Consider the following 20,377-nt stretch of genomic DNA (forward strand, 5'->3'; position numbering starts at 1 on the left):
ATTCAGCTTTCTGCCTTTTGGAAGATTTCTCTTTGGATCCATGTCTTCTTGCCTGTTTTAAGAAGAAGTTGTCGCTTTCAGGAAAATATTGCAATAAAAAAAAGTTAGTATTTGTACTTATCAATATGCTGATCTCATGTTGTGATGCAAATGTAGAAACCTGGGATTGATGAGTCATTCAATACGACGGACCAGTTCTACAGCTTACCCATTCAACAGAAATCAGGGAGAAAAAATCAATTTCTGAAGAATCTCAAATTTTTTTTTCCCAGAATGCCTTCTACATACCTTAGATGAGAAGGTAAACATGGATAGGAAGCTAACAAATTTCAAAATTATTTCCCTCCGATCCCAATCAAAATTTTCTACAAACTTTAACGGAGTATAGTGGTTATTTATAATTTAAAGGGAAGGCTTAAAGAAAACACTAGATAAAAACTTATCTTCAAGATAAAAAGGAACAAAACAAGTCCAAAAAAGCTACTAAAACAAATATTTTAACATTTTCAGAACATGTTCCCCAGTAAAGAAGCTATTAACCATGAAGGTAAATTGCTTAGAGTTTTCACTCAAGCATATTTTAAGAGTATTTGCATAAACTAGAACGGAGCACAGTGAATAGAGAGAGAATCCTACTCTTTCTGGCTAAAATTACTATCATTTGCTGGCTGCAAGAACCTCCCCTCCAAAAAATACTACAAACACCACCTAAAAAAGGTGGTCTTTTTTGTGCATTTCAACAAGAAGCAAAGGGCTCATAAGATTTTTCTGGTGACTGCTTACACCAGAGCCTGATCTATTCTTTACTTACTATGGCAGCCAAGTCAGTGACACAGACACTTGCTTATATGGGTGGGGAAAAAGCCAGTACCCAAGTTTGGTAGTACCCACAAACAACTAGACATTCAGTTTGCTGTACATACAGAAACCCCAGTAGGTCATAAACAGGTGTGTTTCTCATTCTGTATTGTATTTCTAAGTTTACAACACTCGTAACAAAATGTAAAGAAAGCCTTACAAAATGGACATTAAAAAGCTGAAGTTCAATAAATAGTTGAAATACCAGCTGGTAACCATTTTAAATTATGCAGTTTTTTGTCACATTTTTACTAAAGCTATTTCATGTAATGAACAACGTAAAAATGATGTTAAAATGGAACACAGTGGTAAAAACAATGCAATACATTTCTGCAAGACCCCCCACACATACCTACAACATGGCTAGCTGTACTAAATGTCTACAACTGCTTCTCAAAAAAAAAAAAAAAAGGGTGAAAATCAAAAGGGAGCAATCATACCACTGAATTTCGGTGTTTATAAAGTAACATTAGCTCTTCTATGCCATTTAACCTCCTGCTGGAACTTTAAAACAAAAATAAAAAGGTACTTCTCACAAACTGCAGTAAACCAGCACAAACTGCTTTAAGCGCATTAATACACGTACTGCCAGTTGCACACACTAAGTATTTCTCGACATACTGAACCACTAACATACACAAAACAATCTTTAAAGCTATTTTTGATCTTCTCATGTAGTTTATAAGTTTTAGTAAAATGAGCTAACCTATGTTAGAATTACAAAAGCATTTTATGATTTTTTTTTTGAGTACTGAAGCTCAAACACATCACAACTAAATGCCATACTTCTGTGCAGGAATATGGAAGTGCTCTAGGATTAACCAGTGATTTACTGGAACTGTTAACTAATCAAGAGGAGGACCCTTACTCCAAATGAAAAAAAGTCACAATAAGCACAGCAGAGTAAGATGTACTTAAAGCAGCAAACGTGTCATATGCCTCTCTGGCTTGACAGCTTGTCTCAGTATGAAAAAAGAAATAAGTAAGGACATCAAATTAAAACGGTCGTACAACATACAACGTGCCCCAGACATCTAATCTTATGGAATTAGGTTTACGCAAAAACTGTAAAAATAAACTGTTAAGCTAATACCTCATAACACAAAAGAAATTTTATCACCATGTAAACCTGGACCCCCTGCCTCTAGGTACCTAGCTCCTCACACACACCATATCAATTTTCTCTAGGAGAAACAAATTTGTCCCATTTGCATTAATGGCATGGTCCAATGTCATAAAACATTAATGAAACAGATAAACAGCTCAACAAAATGACCACCACCCATTTAGGCAAACTTCAAACAAGACATAGGCACAGGCAGTCAACACAACAAACCCAGTGCCACATTAGACAGACAAATTAGCATAAAATCATTACATACATGCTATACAATTACTCCCAACATGTTGATTGTGCACTAGAGCCTTAAGGGTATGAACCCATGTTCTACAAAGTAGGGACAATGTCACATTTGTTGATGCCTACTGTAGTGAGAGATCTGTACTGCAATTCCCCAAATACACTAACAAGCATTGCTCCTTACTGGCAAAGGGCGAGGCACAGACTGTCACGCTACCAAAACACAGAGCTGCCTAAATCAACTGACTTTTTGCCTTTTATGAACTAAATCTCCCTGCATGTCTGGCTTTTTAACATGCTTGGTACAACTTCCAAAAATACTGCAACACATGCTCACGTCACAAATAATGTAGATAGCTGACACAAAGTTGGGGGTTAAACTTAAAAGTTTTAACAACGTGCAACAGTGTTTCAATCTGCCAAGAAGTAAAACAAGTTATCTTTTCATTATAAGGCAAATAGTTAGACAGATAGTTACCTTGTCATGAAGTAGGCTTAACATTTTGCTATCTGATTCTGCAGCATCTCTTCAGTTCACTGTGTTTCTTCGTGCGTTATAACGCTGAGTATGATTTATTATACAAATGTTACCATGTGAGCTATACAGACAGTCATTTTTATAAAAAACGCTAATACTGTGATATCCACCAACATTCATACCAAGTTGTACTTGATCCAAAATCCTTTTAAAATACAGAATGTTAGAAAGCAAACAAATTACTTTTTCAACACTGTAGTATTTCCTTTTGTCAAACAGCTGAATAAAATAATAACCTTTTGATAATGCACGTTCTGTTTTATTTTAATTACTTGATACTTACCACAGGAACATTATGTTCAACATCAAAGTGACTGAAACAAATCATTTAAATTACAAATTACTTACACAACAGAAAGAATTACCTCTTTGCTTCTGCTTCGACTTCTGTGCTTCTTGCTTTCACTTTCTAAAAATTTAAGAAAATATTTAAGAGTTGATCAAGATGGACTAATTTAAAAAAAAACACTTCAGTACACACACAGAGAACGTCTAATCACCATTTTAAAAGGGATCATCACTCCACATGCAATATTAAATTTAGTTTCCTAAATTCCAACGGACTTTTTTTCCTGGTATCATTCCTCCAAAGCTTCAAGACTGCAAAATAGTAACAATAAAATGCACACATCTAAAGACTTAATGTACTCATTTAAACAGGCAAGTGAACGATCACTTATTCCTTTTCAGCCACGGCTTCAGCAGCATACTTCTATGGACAGCGAGTACCCACTCAGCAAGAGCAGTTTTGTCAGGTCAGAACACACAGTAGCACTTTGAAAAGCAAAGAGACAGACAGAAGCAATGACTTGGAAAACGTTAAAAGAAAAACTCTGCAGAGCTCTGAATAGGAAGAGGCAGTGCCGAAAAGGCACTCCTTCAAGGTATTACGTTTCATGGGTTCAGTCAGGTAAGTAGGCTAGCTGCCCTTATGGGCTATTTTAAGCCTAGCCAATTTCCCCTTCAAAAGGGAGGATCACACCCTATACCTTGTCTCTGTGAGGTAAGCACCTTAACCATTACACAAACCCCAAGAGAATAATTTTAAGATATTCTTCCTGTATCTTAAGAGGTATTAGATTTTATAGTCTTGTTTTACTGTTTATAGCTCGGAAGTCTTGCCCCAGAATCCATATCAAACTACACACACACACACACACACACACACACACACACACACACACACACACACACACACACGAAAGCTACGTTAATACACACAGCATTTTATTTAGTCTCTCTTCCTCAACTCCCAAGATAACACAAGAGAAGCAGAGGTAATGGACATTTTACACAGCCTCTGCAACCAGCTAACTCTGCACTTGTTGCCTGAATTTCCACGATTAGTGCAGTTCACACAGCTGCTCTAACATATTCAAAAGCAGTTAAAAATCTTCAACAAATCAATGATGAACTGCAATCTTCTCCAAGGCTGTCAATCTGCAGTCTAAGCAATGACAGACTGCTCCCTTACACACTTCCCTGAATGTAAACTAGGAAAGTTTAACTGACAGATAATACATGGCTCAAAACACTTAGAACAGGTAACCCATTATCGCTACTCAAAAGGTCACTAGTGAGAAGTGAAGCATTTTTGTTGTTCTGAATGTTTGAGGAATGCTGCATGCAATTTTATGTCACTTATTTACAAGTATGTATCTGCTCTGCAAAAGAAAGACTGTTGTGCAAATTAACTGGCTGTAACAGTAAATGCAGGAATACTCACTGTTGCAGTAGCTCTGAGTACATACTGCAAAATAACCTTATCAAGCTAAATTTTTCCCTGTGAGATGCCTTAAACCTCCTGTAACGGAGGCTGTGGAATATATGCAACTGGCCCCTTAAGAACAAGTGTTTCAGGTACACTGCTTCTAAATGCCCATTACTTTTTAAGTCTTTATGGATATATTCAAGACAAGCCAAACCTCATTAGCTTAGCACATGCACGTTTTGGCCTTTTTACTTAACTCATCTGCACAGCATAAGTGTACTGTTTGGCTATACTTTAGAAACACAGTGTCTTTAAACTCAGCTGGTGCCCATAAACATTAAGATGCCTGGAAAATGCCCCAAGTAACAAAGGGCAGAGAGATCATACAGACATATTCAGTAGAAACTAGAAGAAAAACTCAGCCAAGCTGGAAACTTCACCCGTCAGATGTCAGCTATGATAGTTTGCAGGAACAAACATAAAGAAAGCGCCTAAATGGATAAATGGAATCAGAAAACCTATCACCCATACAAGTCAAACTAAGATTTTGAACGCTAGGATGGACGAGGGATCCTTGACCCGTGTTAGCAATTCCACTCAAGAGGTTTTGGTAATTGCCCCTGGCCAGATGCATAAGAAGGGAGAACCAACGGATACTGGGGCCCAAAGGGAGCCACCAGAAAGTACAGTTGTGTACACTTACCATAAATGAGTGTTATCCACTGTTGCAGTCATTACATTTGGGTTATCCTGCTGGCAGGTTGCCCTCAGTTGGCCTGAATTCCAAAGTCTTGGGTCCTGCGTCGGCCCGCTGTCGCATCTTCCCTGACGTCAGGCCATCAGGGGTATAAAAGATACAGCAGACACCATTTTCTTCAGTTTTTCTTGCCCCAGATGTCAGGTGGCCAAAAGGGTAGGCTAAAAATATGTAAATAAAACATACATGCACCAAAATAAGCTTTACCTTGCTCTATAAGCAAATACACCACCTAGGTTGTATAGATTACAGAAGTACAAATAAGTTCCAGCAAAAATAAGGGGGATGGCGGGTGGATAACCTGCACTGCAACAGTGAATACACTCGAACATCTACATTTATGGTAAGTGTACACAACTGTACTATGTTCTTCGTGTTTCACTGTTGCAGTCATTACATTTGGGTTGAGTCCCAAAGCTATAGTTGGGGGGCAGGAGATAAACAGCATTAGGAGCGGCTATGAGGCCCTGCATAACTGCAGTGACAAAGCCTGCCCTGGATTTAGAGTAAAGAGGCAGATTGTAATGTTTTGTAAAGGTATGCACTGAACTCCAAATAGCAGACTCTAAAATGTCTTTGGTTGGTACTCCCCTGAGAAAGGCTGCAGAAGTGGCTGCAGCTCTGACTGAATGTGGCCTAATGCCCTTAGGCACTAGTTTGCCATGCTGCGAGTAGCAGAAAGGAATGCAGTGACCTATCCACTTTGAACTAGTCTGCTTGGAGATGGCCTTTCCTTGTGATGCTGCGGCATTTGCCACTAGTAATTGTTCTGTCTTTCTGAAAACTTTAGTTTTGTCCAAGTAGAATCTAAGTTGTCTGTGTACGTCCAAAGAATGCAGAATTTTCTCCCCCTTGTTCTGTGGATTTGGATAAAAAGTTGGCAAATTAATAGTTTGGTTTAGGGCTACACTGGATACCACCTTAGGAATAAATGTAGGGTTTGTTCTCAGAGAGACCTTGTCTGGATAAAAAATGATAGAGGGATCAACAGCCATGAGAGCCTGTAGCTCTGAAACTCGTCTTGCAGAAGTTATTGCTAGGAGCAGAGCTGTTTTCCAAGATAAGAACTTTATATCCGCAGTAGCAGCTGGCTCAAAAGGTGGTAAGGTGAGTTTTTCAAAGACATAATTGAGGTCCCATGCAGGTATTGGCGTTCTCCTTGGAGGCCTTACGTTTTTGGCTCCTCTGAGGTACTGCCTTAATAAAGGGTGAGAAAAGAGTGGTGGGCTCTGTATTGTAATGAGCCAAAATGGCACAGGCATGGGGCATGGATTTTAACTGATGAAAAAGATAGGCCTTTGTCCAGCATCTCAATTAAGTATTGCAAAATCGGAGGAATATTTGGGACAACTGTATCAGTTCCTTGAGCTTGGTTCCAAGCACAGAATCTCTTCCATTTTCCAGCATAGGATTTTGTAGTACTAGGCCTTCTGGCTTCTAAAATGACATCCATCACAGCTTTACTGAGAGGTGTGGTTTGTATAGCTACATTATCCGCCATGCCGCCAGGTTTAGGGTCCTGAGTTGGCTGTGCAGAAACTGACTGTTTGGCTGGGACAGTAGATGAGGTATTTGAGGTAAGGTCCAGGCTGGGCATTGGGACAAGTTCCTTAAGCTCGGACACCAGTACTGGCGTGGCCAGTCTGGGGCAATCAATCATTTTTGGTTTCCCCTGTCTGACCTTTAGGCGTACCTTGGGGAGAAGAGGCAGTGGAGGAAAGGCATATACTGATAGGTTTGTCCAGTTGAAAGATAAGGCGTCCACTTTCCAAGCTTGTCTGTGATAAGAACTTGTGCAGAATCTTTTTAGTTGATTGTTGTGAGGGGAGGCAAATAGATCTATGTCCGGGCGTCCCCATTTCTTTGTTATCATGCTGAAGACTTGTGGATCTAGGTGCCACTCGGGATCCATGAGGTTTCTGCTTAGTTCGTCTGCCAGAGTATTTTCCTTTCCTGGCAGGAATTGTGCCTGCAGATGAACTTGGTAAGTCAATGTTGTGTCCCATAAAGCCATGGCTAGTCTGCAAAGGGGGTAAGAATGAGTGCCCCCCTGCTTGTTAATGTACCACATGACCATGGTGTTGTCTGTCTATCAGTAGTTGTCCCGGATTAAGTAGATCCTTGAAGGCTGTCGGGGCATTTTGAACAGCTAGCATCTCTTGATTGATTGATATTTAGATGCTTTTGGTTTGTGGACCAGGTGCCCTGAATGCCTCTTCCTGCCATGTGTGACCCCCCAGGCATAATCTGATGCTCCCGTCATTAGGCTCTGCCTGGCTGGGGGTAGTGAGAATGGCTGTCCCTTGTTTTGGTGACAAGCCTTTGCCCACCATCGAAACTCCTATTACAGGCAGGGAATGAGAGTAATCATTATTTCCAGGCTGTGGCAATGTTGTGTCCAGACACCTTTTAGGTACCACTGAATTTTCCTCATATGCAGTCTTACATATGGAATTATTAAGATGCAGGATGCCACGAAGCCCAAAGCCTGCAGAATTTTTCTTGCAGATAACTGGGCCTTTGTTGCCACTGCCATGAAATGGGTAGTCAGTTGCCTTTGTTGGTCTGCAGTGAGATGAGCCATCTGGGCAGTTGTATTTAAGCTTGCACCCAGGAATATTATCTCTTGAGAGGGTACTAATTTTGATTTCTTTTCGTTGACTGTGTACCCTAGGTATGTTAAAAGTCTTTTCACAAACGTCAGATGCTGTAGTAGAATGTCCTTGCTCTCTGCTTGTATGAGGCAGACATATTTGTATTCCTCTTTGTCTGCAGTAAGCAATTACTGGTGCCAGGCACTTTTTAAAGATCCTGGGCGCAGTAGACAAGCCAAAGGGCAGTGCAGAGAGAATTGGTAATGCTTTGAGCCAGCCTTGAATCTGAAGAATCTTCTGCATGATTGTCTGAATGGGACATGCAGGTATGCCTCTTTTAGGTCTAAAGTCACGAGCCAAGCCTTGCTGCCCACCATGGGCAGAAGCTGCTGCAAGGTCAACATCTTGAATTTTGGTATATCCAGGAAAGTGTTTAGAATAGATAGGCCCAGTACTGGTCTCCATGCTTTGTCCTTTCTGGGTACCAAGAACAGTCGAGTAAAATCCTTGTCCCTGCTCTTGCTGTGGCACTTGAACAGCCCCCATGTCCATGAGAGCTGCGACTTGTTTTTGAGCCTCTGCCCATTGATTTTTTGTCAGGTCTGGCCAACCGTTTGACCTTGGCAGGGTATGGAAGTGAAACTTGTAGCCTTGTGACACTATGTCTAGAATCCATTTGTCCTGGGTTATAATGTGCCAATTTTGAGTAAAAAGTGCTAGTTTTCCCCCTAAGGGTGCTGCCAGAAGGTAAGTGCTTGGTGCAGGCAGGGGGAAGTCATTGGGACTGTTTCCTGTATGGCTGTGATTTGTCTTCTCCACCTTTGGAAGTAGAAGCACCCCACTGCTTAGACCTGTAGGAACCTTGCGGCTGTGATATGCCTCTAGGGCGTCTGGATCTGCCCCTTTGAGGTCTGTCTGAGACTGAAAAGGACCAATTATTTGTAGGCCAATGTCTGCTAAAGCTAGGTGGCTGTACCTGTAAGAAATCCTTGACCGTTTGCATAGATTTAGCTTTGTCCTCCATTTTCTTTAACACCTCTTCTGCTTTAACACCAAACAAGGTATCATGTTGTAATGGAGCATCTAATAATTTTGCATTAACATGATAAGGCAGATTTTGTTCCTTTAACCAAGCACGCCTCCTAATGACAGAACCCGTAACAGCGGCCCTGCAGGAGGCCTCCAGAGAATCAAAACCACACTGCAAAGTATGCTTTCCAACTTGTTCAGCTGCAATAAATCCTGCATTTCTTTGTTTTCTGCACATTCAGAATTTACCATAATTTTCTGTTTAAGCAGTGTCAAGATATACTGCTGATATTTGAGCATATGAAACTGGCAATTTAAGGCCCTTATAGCCAAGATAGCAGACGTGTAAATCTTTTTCCCCCATCTATCCAGTGCCCTAGAATCCCTGTCAGAGGGGGTAGCGTTTTTTGCAGTGGAAGCCTGGACCCCTTTGGGACCTTAAGAAATAGTTACTGGGTCTGCAGTAGGGTTTTTGAAAAGACACTTATGAGAGTCAGGGACCCTGTAGCATCTGTCCCGCTTAACAGGAGCTGGAGGTAAGGAGTCAGGGGTCAGGCTAGACTCTGAGAACACATCATCTACAATGTCTAACACAAGTGGAATAGCTAGAGGCCTGTGTTGAGGTAGTAAAAGGAAGTCTCTGAGTCTCTTCTTAGATTCTGAAAAATCTTGGCTCTCCCAGTGGAAGTGCTCCCTCAGGGTATGCAAGGTTTCCCCAAAAAAGTGTAGTCCTCAGAATGAGAAGCTGAAGGATTTGGTTCTTCAGCATCAGAATCCTCATAGGGAGGAAGAGAATATTCCTTATCAGAAGAGGAATCAGAAGAAATGGAAACCTGATCTGAAGATTCATAGTCTGTCTCTTGCCTAGGCCTCTTATCAGGAGGGGAATGGGAACCCCTGATCAAGGTAACTAAGACTTCGGCCATTTTGATCATCTGTTTTTTGGGCATGGAGGCCTGTTCATGTGGCTGGTGAACTTGTTTCTTTGCCTTTAAAGGTGTTTTGATCTTTGCCTTTGAAGTCAGTTTAATATACAATTGTTTAGGTCTGAATACACCCTCAGAAGCCGATGCCTGCTCAGCAGCTCCGGACCCATCTGAGGGAATAATCTCAGAGGCTCCAATACCTTGAGTTTCCACCGACCTGGCCGACTCCACGTGGAAGTCGATAGAGGCCTGCGACTCTAAAGTAGCGGGAATCAGGGGCTGCGAAAGCACCTCACTGAGAACCGGAGACTTGCTTAGGAGAAGCTTCGGTTTTGGACCTCGGTTGCGTGTCTTTTTCTTTGCGATTTTTTGTGAATTCCGGTAGTCGGATGGCTACCAGACATTGTACAATTAAATCTTCGCCCAAAATAGCTTAATGCAAAATTGTACCAATGTTTAATGGTTAAATCTAGCACAAAACCGACAACTAGAAACGTCGTGGTCAGGGCCCTAGGCAAGGAATACAGTAAGAATGAAAGTCCTTATGAGGTATTTGCTTACCACAAGAAATACAATTATTAACTTTTCCTGACATCAGTCTGGAGCAAGAAAAAAGTTTCCCCAATGGGGTACTTAGCTTTTAATGAAGACTTCAGATCTGTAACTCAAACACGAAAATCTCAGGAGTATGCCGACCAGCACTTGCGAACTGCTTTTGCTTCGGGCACTCCGCGGCAAGAAAGACTGAAGAAAATGGCGTTGGCTGCATCTTTTATACCCCAGACAACCTGACGTCAGGGAAGAGCCGACACAGGACCCAAGACTTTGGAATTCAGACCGACTGAGGGCAACAGTACAGTTTTGTACCTACCATAAATGTAGATGCTCGAGTGTTCACAATGCTGCAGTCATTATACTTGGGTTATCCTGCCGTTAGGCAGTCCCGCAGTCGGCCAGAGTTCCAAAGTTTTGGTCCAGCATCGGTTGCTGTCACTTCTTCCCTGACGTCAGAGCGCCAGGGGTATACAAGATGCAGCCGAAGCCATTTTCTTCAGTTTTTCTTACCCCAGATGTCAGGTGCCTCCCAAGTAGGTAGGCAATACATATTGCTAATAAAACATATATATAAAATAAAAACAATACCTTCAGTTACAAGCAAATACACTACAAAGGTTGTATAGGATAGAACAGAATAGATAAGTCCAGCTAGGACAGAGGGGATGGAGGGAGGGTAACCTGGACTGCAGCAGTGTGAACACACTAACATCTACATTTATGTTAGGTATAAAATTGTACTATGTTCATTGTGTTGCATTGCTGCAGTGATTACACTTGGGTAGAATCCCAAAGCTGAGGTTGGGTGGCTGGTCTATAAAGAGTTAGGATTGGCTAGGAGGCCCTGCAGAACTGCAGTGGCAAATTCTGCTCTGGGTTTAGAGAAAAGAGGCAAGTGGTAATGCTTGGTAAAGGTGTGCACTGAACTCCAAGTTGCAGCCTCCAAAATTTCCTTGGTTGGTTCTTCTCTGAGAAAGGCTGTTGAAGTGGCTGTTGCTCTGGTAGAATGTGGCCTAATGTTATTAGGGACAGATTTCCCATGCTGTGTGTAGCAGTAACGAATACAGTGTCCGATCCATTTGGAGATAGTCTGCTTTGAGATAGCCTTGCCCTGTGATCCTGCAGCATATGCTACAAACAGTTGCTCAGTTTTCCTGAAACCTTTTGTTTTGTCCAAGTAGAAGCGTAGCTGCTTGTGTATGTCCAAAGAGTGCAGAAGTTTATCCCCTTTATTCTGGGGGTTTGGATGAAAAGTTGGCAAATGGATGGTTTGGTTAAGAGCCACACTAGATACCACCTTTGGCATAAAGGTAGGGTTTGTCTTTAAACCCTGTCCTGATGAAAAATTATAAAAGGTTCCACTGCCATTAATGCCTGTAGCTCCGAGACTCTTCGTGCTGAAGTTACTGCCAGGAGCAGAGCTGTTTTCCATGATAAAAATGTTAGATCGGCTGTATTGGCTGGCTCAAAAGGTGGCAGGGTCAGTTTTTCCAAAACAAAATTGAGGTCCCAAGTTGGTGTTGGTGCTCTCCGGGGTGGTCTTACGTTTTTAACCCCTCTGAGGTACCGCTTTAGCAAGGGATGAGAGAATAAAGGAGGATCTGTGTTGTAATGTGCTGAAATGGCAGAGGCGTGCAGCTTAATTGATGAGAAGGATAGGCCTTTGTCCAGCATCTCAGTTAAGTATTGTAAAATCTGAGGAATGTTTGGGACAAGACGGTCAAGGCTTTGAGCCTGGTTCCAGGCGCAGAATCTCCTCCATTTTTCTGAGTAAGATTTCCTGGTGCTAGGCCTACTGGCCTCCAAAATGACACCCTTAACAGCTTTAGAGAGATGTGTTGCCTGTTTGACTAACGAATCTGCCATGCAGCCAGATTTAGGGTTTTGAGCGGACCATGCAGGATCTGATTGTTTTGTCGAGTCAGAAAGTGTGAAAATTGAGGCAAAATCCATGGTGGGCCTTGAGCTAAGTTCTTTAAGATTGGGTACCAGTGCTGGCGTGGCCAGTCTGGAGCAATCAGGATCACCTGCGTTTTTTCTTGTCTGGCTTTTAGGAGGACCTTTGAAAGGAGAGGCAGTGGTGGGAAGGCATAAACTTTTAGGCTTTTCCAGCTGAACAAGAGAGCGTCCACTTTCCATGCTTGTTTGCGATAAGTCCTTGTGCAGAATTTTTGTTGTCGGCAATTCAGTGGGGAGGCAAGAAATCCATGTCTGGGTATCCCCATTTTTGCGTTACTATGCTGAAGATTTGTGGATTTAGTTTCCATTCGTGGGGGTCCATGATATTTCTGCTTAGATCGTCTGCCATAGTATTTTTCTTTCCTGGCAGGAATTGTGCTTGCAGATGAACTTGATACGTTAGAGCTGTGTTCCACAAGGTCATGGCTTGCCTGCATAGGGGATAAGAATGAGTGCCCCCTTGCTTGTTTATGTACCACATTACTGTGGTGTTGTCTGTCTTTAGTAATAATTATCCTGGATGCAGAAGGTCCTAGAAAGCTGTTGGGGCATTTTCAACAGCCAACATCTTTTTGAATGATGTGAAGATACATCTGGTCTGTGGTCCACTTGCCCTGAATGCATTTTCCTGCCATGTGTGCTCCCCAGGCGTAATCCGAAGCATCTGTTAGAGTTTGCCTGGCTGTGGGTTGGGTAAAAGGCTGACCCTTGTTTAGGTGACATGCCTGTGCCCACCATTGAAACTCCTGTTGTAGGCAGGGTATTATTGGTATTTCTGCTTCTAAACTGTGAGAGTGTTGAGTCCAAACACTTTTTAGGTACCATTGCAATTTCCTCATATGCAGTCTGGCATATGGTATTAGTAGAATGCAGGATGCCATGAATCCCAGGGCCTGCAGAATTTTTCTTGCAGGGAGATGGGACTTTTTTTGCCAGTAATTGAAAATATTGAGTTAGTTGAACTTGTTTGTCTGGCGTGAGGTAAGTCATCTGGGCCGATGAACTTAAGCTGGCACTCAGGAATATAATCTGTTGCAAGGGCACTAGTTTTGACTTCTTTTCGTTTACTGTGTACCCTAGAGAAATAAGCAACCTTTTTACAAATGCCGGATGCTGTAGAAGAATTCTCTTAGTCTCTGCTTGAATGAGGCAGTCATCCAGGTATGGATATATTTGAATTCCTTTTTGTCGGCAAAATGCAATTACTGGTGCCAGGCACTTTGTGAAGACCCTGGGCGCAGTAGATAAGCCAAAGGGCAGTGCAGAGAATTGGTAGTGCATTGCACCAGCTTTGAGTCTGAGGTATCTTCTGCAATTTTGTCTGATAGGGACATGCAGGTATGCCTCTGAGGTCCAGAGTAACAAGCAAAGCCTTCTTGCCCAGCATGGGTAGAAGCTGCTGTAATGTCAACATTTTGAATTTCGGAATATCCAGGTAAGTATTCAGAATTGAAAGGTCTAGTATGGGCCTCCAGGCCTTGTCCTTTCTGGGGACCAGGAAGAGCCTTGAGAAAATTCCTTGTCCTTATTCCTGTTGTGGTACTTTTGAATAGCTCTCATGTCCATGAGGGCTGACGTGTTTTTGTGCCTCTGCCAATTGATTTTTTGGCAAGTCTGGCATTCCTTTTAGCCTTATTAAAGTATGAAAGTGGAACCTGTAACCTTGAGACACAATATTCAGAACCCATTTGTCTTGGGTGATTGTTTGCAAGTTTTGTGAAAAAAAGTGCTAGTTTTCCCCCTAAGGGGGCTTCCAAAAGGGACGTGCTTGGCATACGAAGGGGAAAGTCATTGTGACTGTTTCCTGTAAGGTTGAGACTTGTCCTCACCTCCTTTTGCGTTTGAGGTGCCCCACTGTCGTGGTCTCTTTGAGCCTTGGGGTTGAGATCTGCCTCTTGGGCGTCTGTATCTGCCTCTCTGTGGCCTGTCTGACACTGGAAAGGACCAATTCTTTGTTGGCCAATTTCTGCTAAACTGAGGTGGCTGTACTGTAAGAAATCTTTGACTGTTTGCATAGATTTAGCTTTATCCTCCATTTTCTTCAACACCTCTTCTGCCTTAACACCAAACAAGGTATCATGCTGTACAGGAGCATCGAATAATTTTGCCTTAACATGATCAGGTAAACTCTGTTCTTTTAACCAAGCATGTCTTCGAATCACAGAACCTGCAAATGCGGCTCTACAAGAGGCCTCTAAAGAATCAAAACCAGAGTGCAGAGTATGTTTTCCCACCTGTTCAACTGCATGCAATAAATCCTGCATTTCTTTACAATCAGGAGCTTCTGAGCTTGCAGGCATTTTCTATTTTAACTGAGCCATTAAATATTGTTGGTACTTAAGCATGTGTAACTGGCAATTTAAAGCTCTTACTGCTAAGGTTGCAGAAGTGTATACTTTCTTCCCCCATCTATCCAAAGCTCTGGAATCTCTCTCAGATGGTACTGGATTTTTTGCAATGGAAGCCTTAACCCCTTTTGGACCCTGGGAAATAGTTTCTGGATCAGCAGAAGGGTTTTTATAAAGAAACTTGAGAGTCAGGGACTCTATAGTACCTGTCTGGCTTGGCTGGAGCAGGGGGCAAAGAATCAGGAGATAAGCTGGTTTCAGAGAACACATCATCCACAATGTCTAGCACAAGCGGAATAGCTAGTGACCTGTGCTGAGGCAATAAAAGTAAATCCCTGAGCCTTTTCTTGGATTCTGAGTAATCCTGACTTTTCCAATATAAATGCTCCGTCATGGTATGTAAAGTTTCCCCAAAAGAATAATCCTCAGGAGGAGAGGCTGAAGGGATAGATTCTTCAGCATTAGAGTCCTCATAGGGGGGTAGAGAGTATCCCTGGTCTGAAGAGGTATCAGAGGAAATGGAAACCTGATCAGAGGAATCATTGTCTGTATCCTGCCTAGGCCTTTTCTCAAGAGGGGGATGGGAACCCCTGATTAGAGTAATGAGGTCTTTGGCCATTTTAAGCATCTGTTTCTTAGGCATGGAGGACTGTCCAGGAGAATGCTGTACTTGTTTCTGTCTTTAATGGTACTTTGTCTTGGCTGTTGTTTTAATGGTAAGTTGTGAAGGTCTGAAAACACCCTCAGAAACCGATGCCTGCTCAGCGGCTCCGGACCCTTCTGAGGGATTAGTTTCCATAGGCCAAACAGCTTGAGTTTCCAGAGGCCTAGATGTCTCCACGTGGGAGTCGGAAGCGGCCTGTGGCTCTGAGGTAGCAGGTTTCAGGGGCTGCGAAGGTGCCTCACTGAGAACCGGCGACTGGCCTAGAAGAGGTTTCGTCGTCGGTTTTGGACCTTGGATGCCCGTCTTTATCCTTGTCTTTGCGTTTTTTCGGTATTGAGGTAGTTGGTTGATCCGACGGCATGGTATAATTGAACCTTCAGCCAAAGTAGTGTAAAGCAAAATTAAAACGTCTTTTTATAGTGCGTTTGTGAAATCTAGCACAAAACCGACAACTAGTGACGTTGTGATCAGGGCCTAGGCATGGAGTACAGTAACAGTGGAAGTCCTTATGTATTTGCTTCCCACAAGAAATACAATTATTAACTTTTTCTGACAAAGGTCTGAGGCAAGAAAAAAGTTTCCCCAATGGGGTACTTAGCTTTATTGAAGACTTCGGATCTGAAATTCGACTTCGAAAAACTCAGGAGTCGGCTGACCGGCACTTGCGGACTTGCTTCTGCTTCAGGCACCGCGCGGCAAGAAAGACTGAAGAAAATGGCGTTGCATGCATCTTATGCCGCACTGACATCAGGGAAGAAGCGACAGCAACCCACGCTGGACCAAGACTTTGGAACTCTGGCAGACTGCGGGACCGCCTGACGGCAGGATAACCCAAGTGTAATGAATGCAGCAGTGTAACACGAAGAACATCAGGACGTTCTAAGCACAAAGCGGTGTCCTCCATGATGACCACAGCACTCACCCCACTAACAAATGCAATAGCAGCAGCTGCGATAATACCAGACTGGAAGCTGATACACATTTGTAGAGTCTTCCCATGAGAAAGTGTGTTAACAGGAAATACAAGTAAGCCATTTAGATAGCGTGTTTAAAGGAGCAGGTTTCCTTCCTGTTTGTGGAGGAAGAAAGGGAAGAACAGGAAGAAATTTTCAGTTTTTTTTGTATCCTTGATTTTACACATGGAATCTCAACTGTGAACATCCAAATACTCCTTCCAATTAATTATAACATTACGGGGAAATAACAGCCCACCACGAACATAAAAGGGGGGGATGAATGTCTGTATGCATACAGTGTGTAGAGTCCTTAGCTTTCCACAGGGACAAAGCATTAGGTACACAGGATCACAGACGTTACTAGACTATGGGCCCCAAGGCCTTAATAAGCCTAACCAAGAGTTTAGTCCACGCATAGACAAATCAACACCAGATGCCCCTGTTCTGCAGGGACACAGGTGGAATGCCAGGAATGTTTTTTCTATTTCCCATCCAGTTATCCAGATTGTGCTTAAAAAGGGGTAAGGAACAACTCTGCTTGACGTGGAGAGGGAGTCTATTCCATAGATGGGAGTCTCTGGGACACAATCTGTCCTGCCTGCAAGTCCTATTGATGTCACAGACCAGGTTGAGGCCGCGTGTTCGGGTTACTTGAATGGAGCTAGACTTGTGGATATGCAGCAGTCCCATCGAGGCTGGCTATGAGATCGCCTTGCATGTTAGACAGAGGTCACCTCTGAGGAGTCTGTATGAAACAGTAGAGGGATAGGGCTTTTAGCCTGTGTATGGTAAATTTTTGAGGCCCTGGATTCTCTGGTGAGGAACCTCTGTGGTCTTTCCAGCTGCTGCATATGTGCTTTGCGAGGTACATGCCGAATGGGGCACTGTACTCAATAATGGACCTTATAAGGGAAGAAAACAGGGATGTTATGACCTTGTCCCTGGACGAGATACCCTTACTTATGAGGTGGGCTATGTAGAAAGCCTTCCATACAATGGAAGCGACATGGTGGTCAAAAGTCAGGCTATCAATCTGGGTGCCCAAATCCCTCACCACTAACTGCGTGCTTAGAACATTCTTATCAATGTGATAATTTGTTGGGACATCTCTCTTCCCAAATGGGATGAATGCATTTTTTTTGTATTCAGCTTGAGGCCATGTTTCTGACACCAGTCATATGTTTGGGTAAGACACTCTTAGAGGATATCCCGTCACTAGGGGAATTTATGACCGCTCCCAACTTGCAGTTATCTGCAAACCTGGTCAGCCATAGCCCACTGCTTTTGGCCTGTACCTCAGAAAAGTATATGCCAAATAACAGAGCCCCCAAGACCTAACCTTGGGGTACGCCACTTAATATGGGTCTACTGCTTGAGGTGGCTTCCCTTACACAAGATTAATGACCACCACAGCCTTTATACGCCATGCAACCCAACCCGATTGTGTCCCTATGCATCATGGACGTTTATTAGGAGGTGGTAGGTCAGTTAGGAAGAGTCTACAGGGTGTGTGTGTGTGTTCATAAAAAGGTACTAGGCTATCGTGTCCGAGGGCATTTATAAGCCTACCCAGAGTGTGCTGGCTTTCGCCGCCCCATTGATTATTGGCTCTGCTTGACAGAGGATCAGTTAAAGTGATCCCAGTAGTGTATTTTCGGTTACCCATCCACTCGTCAAGGTTTCTCTCTGACTGATGTAATTTGGAATTTTGTTCCAAAGCATGGGGAGTCTGACAGGAATCTATCCCTCCAGCATGTCCTATTTATTTTTGTGGCGAGGTTTAGCTCACTAGAGCGTGTGTCTCGCAGTGACTTGGATTTCTTTAGGTGGATCATGTCCATCAATTCTGAGTTGGACATGGCTTTGTAAGTCAGGCAGAGATCACCTCTGAGTAAGCGATATGCCATTGAGTACACCTCTGAGTAAGCGATATGCCACTGAGTACAGCCAGAGTTTTTTTTAAGTCGGGCTGCATAGGACATATGTTTGAGGCCAGTAATCCTCTTGGTGAGGTACTTTTATGGTCTTTCCAGCTGTTGGAAGTGTCTTGTGAGGTATATCCCAAATGGGGCATTGTACTCTATGATGGGTCTAATGAGTTGCACTATAACCTCTTTCTAGATGCGAACCCTTTAGTAATTAGATGGGCCACATAGGATTTCCTAACTACTTTGGCAATATGACTGTCAAAGGAGAGATTACTATCTACCTGGACTCTTCTGTATTAAGGGGGCTGCCACCTATGTGGTAATTCGTGGGTGTTTTTGTTTTTCCCCAAACGGAATGACTATGCATTTTTTGGCATTTAGCTTGAGGCCATGACTTCGACACCAGGTGTCAGTCTCAGTAAGGCCCTTTTGGAGGATGTCAGTGTCAGCCGGAGAGTCAATTATGGCTTCCAGTTTGCAGTCATCGGCGAACTTGGTTAGCCATAGTCCTCCCGTGTTTGCTTGTACTTCTGAGAAGTATATGCCTAACAGTAGGGGTCCCAAGACCGAACCTTGCGGGACACCACTTGTGACTGGTTTGAGTCAGACCTGGAGCACGCTATCCTTACCGTGTGAGTTTTGTCTAAGCCAGTTGGCAACCCATCGCGTGACGTAGGGGTTTATGTTCAGGCTGGTTGGGTTTTTCTGTAATACCAGAGTGGGGAATGGTGTCAAAAGCCTTGGCGAGGTCAAGGTAGGCTGTGTGAACCACCTTTCTTTAGTCTATGGCCTTAGTGACTGTCTTGAAGAAGTCAACCAGGTTTAGTAGGCATGATCTGCCCCTTAAAGCCAAACTGGGTCGGGTCAAGTGTTTGGAGGTTCCCAATGTCTTTGTTAATGAGTTCCGTGATGATGCAACTCCATAGCCTTGAAGAGCAGGCTAGTCAAATGGGGCGATAGTTACCAGGGTCAGTTGTGGCACCTTTGTGGAGGAATAACTGTTGCAGTGCACCACTCTATGGGCACATAGCCTGTGGAGAGGCTGCGGTTGAACAGTGTGTTTAGGTGGGGGGGGGTTAGTTTGTTCGAAAGCCTAGGGGTGACAGGTGCAAGCCGTCTCTTGTAAAGCAACACAGCTTGTCGAGCATGTCGTCCCAGGCTGACAGACACTGGTCCCCTTTGAATGACACCAGAACCTCAGCAAATTGTTGAAATTGATCATTTTTTTCTTTATATTGAGGTATCATTTTTGGTGAGGGCAGGATGCTACTCAGGGTTAGGGTCATACCAGCCTGGGCTACATGATCAGAGAGCTCTTCATGTCTCTTTTCATGCAGTCCAGGGAGGTACGTCTCAGGTCATTCACACCAACATGAAGAAGGACAGTCATATTTGTACTTGTTCTGAGTGACCGGAGTGCTTGTGTTATGGGGCTGATTCTGGCTCCTGACAGGCAGCTAACAGTAACCTTCTGTTTGTCCAGCCTAGTGAGTGGGACGTCAGTGTGCCTGACTACAGAGTCACCTATTACTAGTGTGTTAGGTATGTTATTTCGCCTTACGGGCTGTGATGCTGCGGCACACTAATTTTGTGTTTTATGTGTTGTCTGGTTTGTGACGGGAGGTGCAGGTTGTTTGGGTGTCTGCTTTGGAGGTCTCTGATGCTTTTGCAGGTTTTATTTAGAGCCCGAGTATGATTTTGTGTATTTGTGTGTATTTTCTGCCAGTGCCGTTTTAGTAGATATGTGTGCGGCTGGAGGTGTGGTGCAAGTGTTAACCTTCTCCTCTTGACTGTCTGTTCCAGTCTTGGGTGGAGACAGCTTAGCTTCCAGTTTGGCTGTATAAATGCATCTCTCGCATATGTTAGTGCTTTGTGGTAGGAGGAGAGGGCTGTCTTTGCCTCAGGATACAAGATTTACCAGCTGGACTGGAGAGTACACCTGAAATTGCCCTTTGATCATGCCTGAATAGTAGGGTGAGCTGCTTAGTCGCTTGGTTGGTGAGGGGTGAATAAAGAGCCTTGCCCTGCTGGCCAATCAGTGTCAGGGTATATTAGTGCTTGCTATTAAGTCTGAACAAGTGCTAGGCTGTAGGATGCTTTTTGAGTGTTTAGGGTGAGAGTTAGATTAGTTTCAAGGGTAAAAACTGAAGAGGAGACTTAATGGAGCCAGGAATAATTTAACCGTAACTAACTG

General features: G+C 43.3%; 1 protein-coding gene across 1 annotated transcript in view; it reads right to left on the minus strand.

The window, feature by feature from the left end:
- The window catches only part of RSRC2 (arginine and serine rich coiled-coil 2), an 884,867-nt gene that overhangs the window by 618,104 nt on the left and 246,386 nt on the right, over positions 1–20,377 (minus strand). Inside the window, exons 3-4 of the mRNA XM_044069821.1 lie at positions 3,122–3,165; positions 8–52 (exon numbers count right to left, since the gene is read on the minus strand). Coding sequence (XP_043925756.1) covers positions 8–52; positions 3,122–3,165 — 89 coding nt within the window. The remainder of the gene's footprint in view (positions 1–7; positions 53–3,121; positions 3,166–20,377) is intronic.

Source organism: Protopterus annectens, chromosome 4.part0, assembly GCF_019279795.1.
Source record: "Protopterus annectens isolate FY-2018-M chromosome 4.part0, PAN1.0, whole genome shotgun sequence".
NCBI classification, from domain to species: domain Eukaryota; kingdom Metazoa; phylum Chordata; order Ceratodontiformes; family Protopteridae; genus Protopterus; species Protopterus annectens.